General features: G+C 41.3%; 1 protein-coding gene across 8 annotated transcripts in view; it reads left to right on the forward strand.

Moving 5' to 3' along the window:
- Positions 1-13090, forward strand: part of tcf12 (transcription factor 12) — an 81483-nt gene that overhangs the window by 12858 nt on the left and 55535 nt on the right. For all 8 annotated transcript variants that reach the window (XM_047811717.1, XM_027136956.2, XM_027136957.2 and 5 more), the window contains 2 exons: positions 5198-5274; positions 11939-12041. In XM_047811717.1, coding sequence (XP_047667673.1) covers positions 5198-5274; positions 11939-12041 — 180 coding nt within the window. The remainder of the gene's footprint in view (positions 1-5197; positions 5275-11938; positions 12042-13090) is intronic.

Here is a 13090-nt window from a genome sequence, read left to right on the forward strand (position 1 = left end):
AGATGTGTGTGTGTGTTGTTTTTTTTTGTGAGTCATCTTCATACACCTTCATGAATATTTCTCTGCATCCTTAACTAGCGATGGGATTACGTTTGATATGAGCATGATGTCGAGAGCTTTTGTTTGTGTGCGTGTGTGTTTGATATGTGTGTGAGAGGAGAGGTGTGTATCCCACGGAGGAGTCGTGTTGTGGTGTGTGTGTGTGAGAGTGACAGACAGCGCAGGGTGACAGTCTGCAGTTTGGTAAGCAGGAGGCTGTCCTAATGAAGACGATGCTATAGTCATGACAAACTCCCCTGCCACCGCCAGCGCACTTCATCAAGCCCCTACCAGTATCCTGCACTTCACACACACACACATAAAGCACTCTCTCTCTCTCTCTCTCTCTCTCTCTCTCTCTCTCTCTCTCTCTCTCTCTCTTTTTTTTTAAATGACACACTTCACTGCTTCTCTCCCCCAACAATCCCCACCCCACCCCAACCAAATGCACATGTATGCGCATGCGCGTGCACACACAGGCACACACACACACACAGTTTTAGATTACTGAAATCCCTGTGCATGATTGCATGTGTGTTTATTTTTGCACGTGATGGCTTTGTCATGATGGCTTTGTGAGTGTATTTTTAGATTTCCTGTTTTCATGTTTTAAATGCTTTCTTTCTTTCTTTCTTTCTTTCTTTCTTTCTTTATTTATTTATTTATTTATTTATTTATTTTCGATTTGTGATTTTACACATTAAAGCCTATCACATTTAACATGAAAATATTCGAGAATGACGCTGAGTCACAGAACACACATGCTACATTAGCTAGTTGACTATCTTTGCTAATGTTAGTGATAAACACAATGACAGATGGTAAATAATAGGCTCGGAGTTATATTTGTAGAAAGGACTTTGTTAATAATAATCTCGCTCTCCGGTGTCATTAAGGTTTCTCCCTCGTGTCAACTCAGGGAGTTTTTCCTCTCCACCGTTCCCTCAGGCCTGCTCATTACGGAGAAATATAAATGTCATTTTAATTTTAGTCATTTTTATTTTATTTTTTTTATATTTATGTAACGCTGCTTTGAGACAATGTCCATTGTTAAAAGTCTCTACTAATAAAATTAAAATTAATCCAGATAAATATGAGCATACAATTCAAGAAGAATCAGAAACTGAATCTCAAATACAAGCTTTATTTACAAGTTTTACATTTTTAAATTTGTCACTAATGAGGAAAGTCTGAAGTCTGTCTTGTTGAAGTTATCAGCTGCCACAGTACCATCCACTGTCTGGGATCCAGAAGAGCTTTAATCATTCATGCATGCAGTACTTCTAGATCCTGGGGTTTCTACTAAGTGTAAACTAGATGTTTAATCAATTTAGATTTTGTTTCAGTTTTTTCTTTTTCTTTATTCTGAGTGTTTTTAATAGGTTTTAAATGGAAGTTTCTTGACCACTACAATTTATTTATTTATTTATTTAGTAATTTATTAAAACCAGCAGTCAGTTTTTATAGGGTAGCATCAAATATTAATATTAGATTAGACTGAGATGCTTTAAGATTTCCAAATGTTGGATTTTAGTCTGCAGGATGTATTCCGTATCCTTCCTTCAAATGAATCAGAACTAAGGAAAGAAAAGGTAATGCTCCTTCAGCCAGAGGCTGCATTATTTCTTCTCTTCGCTGTGGGTCTGTATCGATTGCTTCTCCATTGCAGATCCCACGAGCGATGTCTGTCTGTCCTGCCAGGGTAACACTCGGACTCCATGGCAATTTGGAAAGCAGTTGTTTCCTTCAGTGACGTCACGTCTAGTTTGTGCGTTTTCACCGTGGTGGCCGGCAGCAGTCAATCAAGCTCTGACTGTCTGGCTTTTTTAGAGTGCCAGAGCACATAAGCAAGCTACTCACCTCTGTGAGTAATTGCTCCGTTGCTGTTATTTTTTTTTTCTACACTGTACGTCTGTGTGAAGGGACGCGGACACCTGTTTGCCGATTAAACCCCAGAAGAGAGCCGATCTCTGCCAAGAGAAATATTTGCCTTTCTGTCAAGGTTGTGTTCTCATGCAAGAGTATTTTGGTGTGAAACGGTGAGGATATGGCAGGTTTCTCCCGTACAGTAATTTGGCTGTGATTTGACCAGTTTTACACTGAGATTTTAAGCTCAATCAAAATAATAATTATAAAAATAGCTCCCACTGCTATACGTATGTTCAGTCAATCATCATGACGACCCTTGAACTTTCTGTAGAGTGTTAGTGTCTGAGCAGCTTGTTGAAAACATATGCTTTCTAATATTGACATTTTTTTTAAAGGTTCCCTCTGATCAACAAAGTTGCTTTCTATTACAATTTGAGCACTTGCTTTAAAATGTTTGTGCTGTTCCTTCATACTCCTTATACTATACCTTTAGGCTAAATCTTTACCCATTTTTTATAAATAAAGCCACCCTTGCACTCTGTCATAATTGATGAAAAAAAAACAAAACAGAATTTAGACAGAAAATTCCACAGAGAAGGAAAATTGTGAATAAGATTCAGTTATGCCTCCTAGCCACTGAAAAAAGAAAGACAAAGATTTGCTCACAAGGCAGCAGTGTGCCAAGTTAAATCCATATTTAAATCCTGCTCTCAACAGACACTGCATGTAAATGAAGCCTCTTTGGCACCGGGCGAGAGCACAAAATCCACGGCAGTTAGGTAGAAGCGCTTAGGCATGCATAATTTGCATTTATTTTGGAGCTAATTTTCATAATTAAGCATGAAAAAATTACGCCTTTGAAATAATTATAAAGATGAGCTACACGATACACATTAGGTGAGAGGCAGGAGCGGAGCGTGTGCTGCTGAACAGAATGTGGACGCTGGATCTGCAAGCTGAAGGAAGGTCGAAATATGATCAATAACTTGAAAATATCGTTTTTTGTTTTTTTTGACGAATTGAACATCGTTACCTGTCCAACAACATTGGCTGATTCTGTACAACGGCGTAAGGCTTGGCACCGAACTATGTGTGAGCACTGGGCACAGAATCAGGGCCATCAGCAGGTACAGGCATGGAACATGTGTCCCTCTCACACTGCCGGCGTGGAGCTGTAGCGACGTGATAGTGCTGTGACATATCTACAGGCTACGAGGCTTTCACAGCGAGGCCTGTGCTACAAATCTGTTACACGCCATTGTGAACATGAGTACAGCTATAAAACTGATTCATAGCTACAGAAAGTGTGTGCAGGCCAGGTAGAGCCTGCCGTACTTAACCCGCTGTTCAGGTGTTTGAACACTTTTAAATGAGTGGTTAGAAAATTGTCTTTCAGTGCCTGACCTTGGTGACTGGAGCCTCGTGACTGGCGCTCTGTGATTTGGCAGATGGATAAATCGAGCGGCTGACTCATAATAAAACAAACCACGAAAAAGGGGAGTTTTCTCTCTCTCTCTCTTTCTCTCTCTCACCCGGTTTGAGTTGAAGTCCGCTACTTTTCAGCCGAAGCTGAAGCTTAAAAAAAATTGAATTGTTGGTTTGAAATCTATGTAACAGATGTTTGTTTAATACTTTTAACAGGAATAAAAGTGCTGTAAAGTCATGTGGCCCAAATTCCTTAGCACTAGCACTCCTCTGAGAAGGACTTCCCTGTGAAGTCATTTCCTTTGCTGTAAATACAGAACACATGTCCTTTTCTTTTGACACATTCTAAATGTGACTGAGTGAAAGCGAATCAGTGACCCAGCCCAATTTCTGTTTTCAAACTGAGGTTTTTCATATCCTGCCTTGTTCATGTCTCACTTTTATTCCTCTAGTTTATACCCCAGCTCATGGTCCATACATACACATTAGCACTTCTGTGTCTCTGTAATGTCGTACCTCTGTAACGCTACTCATTTTTGTTACCTTCTATTGATGTAAAGCATCGGTCAAACGTCTCATTCACGCAGCGGCGAAGAAGAAAATGCCGCCATTGTTCAGGATTGTGAAGGCCAGCGTCTTCTTTGCTGTAGTGCCACACAGACAGCTTGGCCTGTAGATTGTCTTTGGCATGAGATCAGTTTTTGCCCACACACTCTGATTGTGTGCTATAGGCCTTCAGGGGGAAAAAAAAAGCAGAAAAGCTCTCTATCTCTTTCTCTCTGTTTTGCTTGCTCGCTCCCTCCTCTCGTGTTCTCACGCTGTTGTTTGTTCCTATGCAAATTCCTAGCTCATAGTTGATATTTAGTATGTGGCTATGCAGTACAGGCCAGTAAGGTTTAGCACTTTGCTAACACCGCGTACGTCAGATTTCAGTTCTGGTTGTGATATTTGTCCTCTCTATTCACCAGCTTCTGTTTTGTAAGCTGTACCAGTACTTGGGTCTTCACAATTGGTTTACTTCACCTCGATATGTTTTGTATGTTATAACCGAGTGAAATCGAATGACAAATATCATGTTCTGGCGAGATGGATTATCAATAACTTGGGGGCGATATTGATGTTTTTCTGCTGCAATTTTGTGTCTCGTACACGAGAGTGTGAAATGGAATGTTGTTACCTGCAAACAATATTGGCTCAAACAGCACAAAGACACACAGATTCATATATCTTTACCCAACAGCCTTCATAAAATGCAATTTTGTGAGAATTAGATATTGTATTTGTTCGTCACATACCAGATGTTGAATCTATTCAATTGTCACATTTATTTATATATTTATTTTGTGTGTGTGCGTGTGTTTCGGTGGCTGTCTTTGAGAGCCGCAAGGCTGCATAAAATATGAGCTTCATCAGGTTTCAGTGCTCAGCTGTTTTGATGAGGTTGAGTTATACATCACTGCCAAATCAGAGCGGCCCAGTTGCTCGCATGTGAACGCCAGTGTGTGCCAGGGAGCAACACGTATCTGAGCGTGATTTATGTAAAGCAAAATAAATGACATTCTATGATTTGTAAAGCCGAGGTTTGAATGAAAGTACAATGGATTAGACAGTAGACTGCACCGTTTTTGTCTGTTCTTTGTCAGGAGACCGGTGCTACGTGTACCAGATGAAGATTTAGATGAACTCTTGTTGTTGTTTTTTTGTTTTGTTATGTTTTTTAAATAGAGAATGCTTATGGCATTATACCATACTACATTATTTCTTTCTTCTTCGCTTTGGTTTCTTGTTTTCTGTGTCGAGTGTGTTAGTATAGTACAGTAGAGACTTGCAGGATGATGGAGACGTGTATCTGCTCTGTTGACAGGTATAGATGAGAGGACATCCGAGGCATCTTGGGCCGCAGGTGGCCAGTCCAGCCCTTCCTATGATGAGTCCTCCAGGGTAAGAAAGATCTCATACTCTTTCTTTCTTTCTTTCTTTCTTTCTCTCTTTCTTTCTCTCTCTCTCTCATTCTCTCTCTCTCTCTCTCTCTCTTTTTTTCTTTCTTTCTTTCTTTCTGGCCTCATAAGCACTAATGACACCAGAAATTTCAGAAATAAAAATTCTAGATGCGAAAAATATTTTAAGGTTTCATCTTAAAATGATTACATATAAAATATTTATCAAGTGTATCAATAAATAAGTGCACAGCGTACCTTTACTCCTTACTATCCCCCTGCTTTATCGTCATGGCATTTATAAATAAATATGCAAATGCAGCAGTCCACTTTAAATGATAATGATTGATATTATTGGTGGTGCTCGATATGGAATCTCTAAATAACGAATGGATGCGTTTCCAAGGCTTGGAAATATAGCTCTGTGTAATTGGAATGGAATCATGGATGCATTTCAGATCTGTGATAAGCTGAGATTTCCATGCATGCAAATAAGAGTCAGCCAAGGTTTGTGCCTTATTTCATTTCACACACACACACACACACACACACACACACACACACACACACACACACACACACACACACACACACACACACACGGGCATGCACGCATCTGTAACAGAGTGTGAAGATCTCTCTGTTTCTCGATTTGTTTGTTTGTCTTGTACACATTGGTTTGTTCTGGGTGCCCTGTATGAATTTCATTGAATGTCACTCTCCTGTCACTTCCCATCAGAGATCAGTCAAATGTCAGAGGCTCCCATGCCACGTTACCTTGTTTATTTTTCAGTGCCCTTCCCCAACGCACATCTACAGGCTATGGCTCCGGCGCCGGCTTGATTTGAATTATAAGTTGGAGACGCTTGAGATATCTTTGCTCTAGGTGCATATAAATCAGCGATACTGACATGGCGAAGGGCGGGCATCAGTGAGCAGACAGCTGTTCCACTCCTTCATAACCCCCCACACACACAACACAATCACATGTGATCGTTGTGCCAGCACCGATGTGTAATACTGTGTGCTGTGTACGCTATATAACCATTTATCATTGCCAGAGAGTCTGCCCTGGAATAATCAATAGCATTTCCCAAACAGTGCACACAGCACAAAAGGCTACGTCTCCTCTGGAACGCACCTCATGTGTGCCAGAAACCAGTGTGGCATGTGATGTAGAAAAGAAAAGCTGCATACCTGTCATAGATGGCATGATTTCTAGCCTGTTTAACACGCATCCAGCCCAGTCTGAGTGCTGAGCGGAGAGAATGGAGAGATTCCCTTAGCTAAATACTGCTCATATCTTTTCATCCACCCTCCCATTAACAGCCAATGGCCGACGATCCCCTATGACCATCAGCAGGGACATGAAATGATTTTACACTTACACCTCAGTTACAAAGTGCATTTATCGCTTGTTTCAGAGTTTTGGGTAAATGTCTGTCTGTCACATGTGCGGAACACTTTCACAATTCTCACCACCTGATAGAAAACAAGAAGAAGAAAAAATAACACAAGAACCGTCCTTTCCAGCAGCCGTTATCCTCTTGTGGTTTGTTCATGGAGTGCTATCAGAGAGATCACCCACAGCCGCTCAATAGCAGGCAGAGAATTCCCCTGCAGTGTATATGGCGTGTTTAAATCTTATCAGCATCTTCACGTGTCACAGCACTTTTGTGGAGGTTTACCAGAATCTCGTATCTCTTATCAGATAAACGAATATAGCGAAAATGGGCGTTTATTCATTCATTTCACTTTAGCATCTGAATTGTGTCCCTCTAACCTCTCTGAGATCATTTCAAGTCAAGTCAAGAAGCTATAATTGTCATTTCAACCATATATAGCTGATACAGTACACAGGGAACTGACACAGCATACCTCCAGGACCATGAAACAACACAGAGCTACATAAGACAAAAAAAAACCCAACACAGCTGAGGACTAAAAAGTAAAGTGCATGGTATACAATCCAGACAGACAATGCAAGCAACACAATACACTACAGGACTGATACATAAAATATAGTGCTGACCAGAGTACAGATAGTAATGGCATTGTGCAGTTAAAGAGTAAAGGTTTTAAACATATGCTTTCAATAGCAGCATGACTTTTTGTGCAAAACAGCATTAAAATGTTGGTGCATTTGTGCCTTGTTTTCTGTGGTTCTCAGTCTGCTATTTTTTCTACACTCTCTCTCTCACTTTCTCTTGCCCCCCCTCTCTCTCACTTTCTCTTGTCCCCCCTCTCTCTTTCTCTCTCTTACTTTCTCTCTCTCACTTTCTCTTGCTCCCCCCTCCCATCTCTCTTTCTCTGACACACACACTCACACTCACACTCTGCTGAGCGTGTGTATGATTAGTGGGCTGTGAACAGGCTCCAGTCCCTGAATGCTGACCTTGGACAGCAGCCAGACTCTGGATCCCGGGCAGCCACGGCCGCAGGCCTCGCGTCTGACAGCCCAATCCGTGCCCCGCTATCCCACAATGCCTCAGCCTGTCTATCATGCTCCTATCACCTGTCCCCTGAATGTTAGTGTGCAGACTAATGTTCACCTGGATGCAGAACTCCAGTGAGACTGAACTCTTAAAACGACTCGTCAGGGGACCGGGTCATCTGCTGGAGCGTTGGCCTGCATGCTTAAGCATTGATTTGACAGTCATTTAGCCAGCAGTAACTGGACAGTGACGGAACACACACAGACAGGAACACAGGAGATTGGTGCATATAGAGATGATGAGCCAGGAATGATTGATGATCTAATGGTCCCACAGGAGCAGAAACTCCCCCTGCCCTCCTTCATTCATCCCTTCTATCTAGCTCATCCCTGCAGAATTTCCTTTCCGAAGCGTTGTCCTTTTCAGGTGCCCTGGCAGCTGTCAGCTCCGGGTCACAAAATGCAAACAAGCGAAAAGTAGGACCGTCACATGAGGATGAAGTAATTAATCTATGCATATAGGCATGTGGATGCAGTTCTAGATATTCTGAGTGCCACATAAAACACAGAAGATTTTTTGGAGTAGGAAACACTGCTTTCTCTATCCTGTCATCTTTCCATAGCTCACCTTTTAATAAAGCAGCTCATGGTGTGATTAACGGGCAGTGGCCTGGCATGAACACACTATTGAGTGGTTTTTTGAGTGCATCTGCCGTGGCAGCGCTCTACTGCTTTTTTAAAAATTCCCTGTCACCATCTGTTTACGAAAAAAAAGGTTAATAAGATTTAATGTCTTTTTGACTAACTCCATGCTGAACGTGGAGAATAAGATATGACAGAGGCAAGGTCTATAGTAAAAGGAAGCTGTGGCCGCTCTGGGACTCCAGAGGGAGTTAATGTTGTTTGCGAGTGCAGCGGCAGACAGATTTTCACAGGGCCTGGGATTAGAACAGCTACAGAGTCTCTTTTATGATGGGGAGCCCTGAGTTTTAAAGGAGCATACTGTGACCGATATTTAGAGCCAAGGCCCGGAAGCTGATAACAGTCATGAAAGGGCAGTGTTTAGCTGCAAAAGAATGAGGAAGGGGGTTGTGGGTGTTTTTTCAGGCACCTTGTCTGGATGAACTGCTGTCAACATAATTTTACCAGCTAAAAATATTTTTATAATTTGCATGTTAGATCTTTATGTTGCATGATGGATAAAGCTGCACTGTGTACTAGGCCAAAAATAGTCAACATAAAGCTGAATATTTTGCTGATAACTGAGTTCTGTATTATTTAGGATGGATTAATAGTTTCTTATGAGAGATTTAAGACCAACATCATTCAAGCTTCTTTATGTGCAACAAATTTCCATAAGTTATTAAGGCTCCGTCATACCCTGGGTCAGTACACTGCCACCTGGATGTGCCACAAGTGTGATACTCACATATTACTGGTGACCATGTAACATTTGTGTGATTCATCTTGATGAAACCAGATACTGAAATGGACATTAATATGTCCTAATTCACACCGGTGCTTGTTTACATGGTACAGGTCTTTCTGCTGAACAGCTTGCTACAGCTTGGCTACAAATGCAAACCTAGGACTTTTCATATCCTGGCCAAGTGTGTGTTGCTTTCCTGTCACATCACATCTAACCAGCAAAAGTAGGAGGAGTTTCTCTGGGGTTTATCAGGTTGTGATTCGGTGTGTAGGAGTAGTAAAATTCAGTCATTCATTTTCACTGACCGCGTTATCCTGCCCAGGGACTTGGCAGAATTGGAGCGAGGCAAGAATACACCCTGGATGTGATGCTTTTCCATCACAGCACACCATCCACATGCCCATTCCCGCCTAAAGACTATTTAGTAACATGGTTTAGGAAGGTGGGATGAAACCGGAGAATCCGGTAGGCACCCCCGTCAAACATGGGGAGGAAATGTTCAGCTTTGCACAACTAGAAATCCTGGTACTGTGAAGCAGCACTACCCACAGCACCACCATGTTACCCACAAGTAGTAGAGTACTATTTAATAATTCAAATAAACAATTTCAAGACGAAACCAGACTTGCCACATTTAATGTTACAACGTGCATAGTGCTGGCGTGTTTCTCTTACAGAGTAAAATAACAAGCATGTGGGATGTGGTAGCTCAGTGGTTAAGGTGTTTGACTACTGATCGGAAGGTCATTGGTTCGAATCCCAGGTCCACCAAGTTGCCACTGCAGGGCCCCTGACCCTCAATTGCTCAGGTGTATAAACTGAAATAAGACAATGTAAGTCACTCTGGATAAGAGTGTCTGCTAAATGCTGTAAATGTAACAAGCACAAGACACAGTGCTTGTTAATTCCACACACAAGCGGAAATTGTAATACTTGAAAATGAAGTGGAGTAAACATTCATGTAATGGTGGCCCACACACCGACAAGGGTGCCAATAATTTAGTCTTTAGTGAATATACCGAGGCGTTTGCCTGCAGATAAGACGTTTAAAAATGATAAGCATTCATGCTTTTTCTAGGGCTGAATATCAGAGCATTTTGACACCATTTTTGAGGGCATTAGGTAGGACATTCAGCTCCACTACGTCCTGTACAGCAAGCAAAGTATTTATGATGTCATTCAGGACTGACCTTTACAAGGTGAATGGCTGATTTTATAGAGGATTAAATGAAAAACATGCGAGATCAATCTAAAATGAGATAAGAAAATGTTAATGCTGGTAGATTAAATGCTCAAGACAAAGAACTTTTGTACAGTTGCATGCTTTGGCACTACATTAGCCCACTAATGAAGATTTCTGTGCTGGTAGAAAAGCACTTGTAGAAAGATTAATCAGGGCAATTCGTTGACTGCTGTTTGATCAATTGATTGTCTGAACTATTTTTACCTTCAACCATATGCCACGGCATGCCTCACATGGTACCTTGAGCAAGAAGGATAACCAAATTCAGCATGGCTACTCAAATATTTCATGGCTCAATTGCTATTGGAAATGAGGACAACATGATGGGTTATGGGTAGTTTACATTGTCCACTGGTTAAGTGCTACATGTGTAACAGCCACGTTGTTGGATGGCAGTGAGATTCAGGACAAGCCAAGATCAACAATTCTAGCGGTTGTTAGTCAACTAGCTCGTGAAGACTAAAATCAAAGAAAAAGAAATGAGCATATATATGACTTGGGATATCGCATATAATTCTATAATTGACTCTTTGGTGTGGTATATTTTTCTGGTATCTGTATAAGACACCATGTTTGTGAATTTGATAGTGCATAAGACTGATCATTGGGTTCCATTGTTGTTATTTCATATAACAATAAACAAATCGGTTGAGAGAAAAGTCTACAAAGACAGCCTTATGAAGTATGTAGAGATTATGCAGAGTATTATTCTTAAAGGCTAAAAGAAGAAGCACATTTTGCACAATATGATCAAAAGTATGTTGCACCCATGTTTGTTGTCAAATGGAAAGTATAAAGCACACTATTGTCTAGAATGGCTTTGTTTGTTGTACCACTACAGTTTTGTTCAGTTTTCCTCGAAGGGTCAACCTCGAAGACTTTTGTTTTCAGTGTTAGGGTAGAAAAACTCCTGACACCAACTCTCTTGAACACCTTGGAGATGAACCGGAACACTGAGTTCACCTGCTTTCACTAACCCTATTGTGTTTATACAAATAAATTCCTCCAAATAGTCGAAAAAATTGGAGACCGGTTAAATGTCAATTTCAATGGCTTTGGAATGTCCACATACTTCTGACCATGTAGTGTAGGATGGAGCAGTACATCCTATTTTGGGACTCAAACCTCTCTCCCGTCTTCACCTGTAATTCCTAATACCTTACAGTCTGTTAGTGCATCTGCACAGCACAATTATGTCAGTTTAATGATTGCTAAAATGAGATTATAATGTGAAACATCAATGTATATCTCATTAGTAATCTTTTATAAAGGCTAGTGTCTTACAAAAAAAAAACCAACAGCAGCTTTTTCAATGCGTGCACTGATCATTTTTACAGCTCATGGTTTCGCTTGCATGTGTTGTGGCCTTTTAATGAAATGCAGCCAAGATTAAAAAAAAACCCTCCCTAACAAGGGTTGTTGAAGGAAAAAATTGATCGTTTCATAGAGCGGTTGACCAACTGTGCTGCCCGTTTCTGCTTCAGTAATTAGAGGAGTGTCATAGCACTCAATTAGCGGAGCTGGCTAATAATGTGCTTAATGCTGTGATCTCTTTCCCCCAGGGTTTCACAGACAGTCCTCATTATGGTGATCACTTGAGTGACAGTCGATTAGTGTCCCATGAAGGATTGTCCCCGACACCTTTCATGAGCTCCAGCATCATGGGTGAGTATCCAAGGTGATTGTCACCCCGTCCTTCCCTCGTTTTCACCCTGAGCAAGATTTTTATTTCTCTCCTTCCACTTGTCACACATTTAGTCACCCTGACACACTCTCTCTCTCTCTCTCTCTCTCTCTCTCTCTCTCTCTCTCTCTCTCTCTCTCTCTCTCTCTGTGTCTCTCTCTCTCTCTCTGTCTGTCTCTCTCTGTCTCTCTCTCTCTCTCTCTCTCTCTCTCTCTCTCTCTCTCTCTCTCTCCCTCTCTCCCTCCCTCCCTGCCTCCACCCCTTCTTTCTTTCCTGTGTTGACTGTTTTCACAAGCTGGCATCCTCCCTTCTCAGGGTGGAAGTCATGCCATCAGTACACTTTTCCATCACAAAAGACTTTCTTCTACCTATCATCAAAAAAGCCAGCAGCCACTAGCACAGAGAGTGGGGAAGGGGCGGTGGTGAAACAAGCAGATGTGCCAGAGATCATTTCTCACACAAACCAGTCAGGTCATAAGATTTCTGACGTCTCTCTGTTCACTCCACAGAGGTGTGCGAAAGCGAGATGAACCAAACCGAGTTCCTCTTTTCACTCCAAATATATTTCAGATGTTTTTCTGTCTGAATCGATAGACGAGTTTGGGCTTTGGCTTTCCTCTCTCTCTCTCTGTCTCTCTGTCTCTCTGTCTCTCTCTCTCTCTCTCTCTCTCTCTCTCTCTCTCTCTCTCTCTCTCTCTCTTTACTCCGATGCACTTTTTCACCAACATACTAGTAAAAATGCACATTAGCACAATTCTCCTGCTCATATTCAGTTCATGAATCGACTAATTTCTGCCTGTATTTTTTTTTTAAATCATGCTTTCTACAGATATATCCTGGTGTTCCTTGGGCTGAATTCTTGAGCTTCACTGAGTTTTCTGTAGGTTGGTTAAGCATTTTATTTCTGTAGCAGTTATTATTGTCACTGAAAGATCTGTTATGCGTATTAAAAATATTTCCCCCAAATGGACAGTTTGGTTTAAAGCGTTCCTATTGAGTGTGATTGATAAATAAGAGTCGTATACTTGAA

This window comes from Tachysurus fulvidraco, chromosome 1 (genome assembly GCF_022655615.1).
Source record: "Tachysurus fulvidraco isolate hzauxx_2018 chromosome 1, HZAU_PFXX_2.0, whole genome shotgun sequence".
In the NCBI taxonomy this organism is placed as follows: domain Eukaryota; kingdom Metazoa; phylum Chordata; class Actinopteri; order Siluriformes; family Bagridae; genus Tachysurus; species Tachysurus fulvidraco.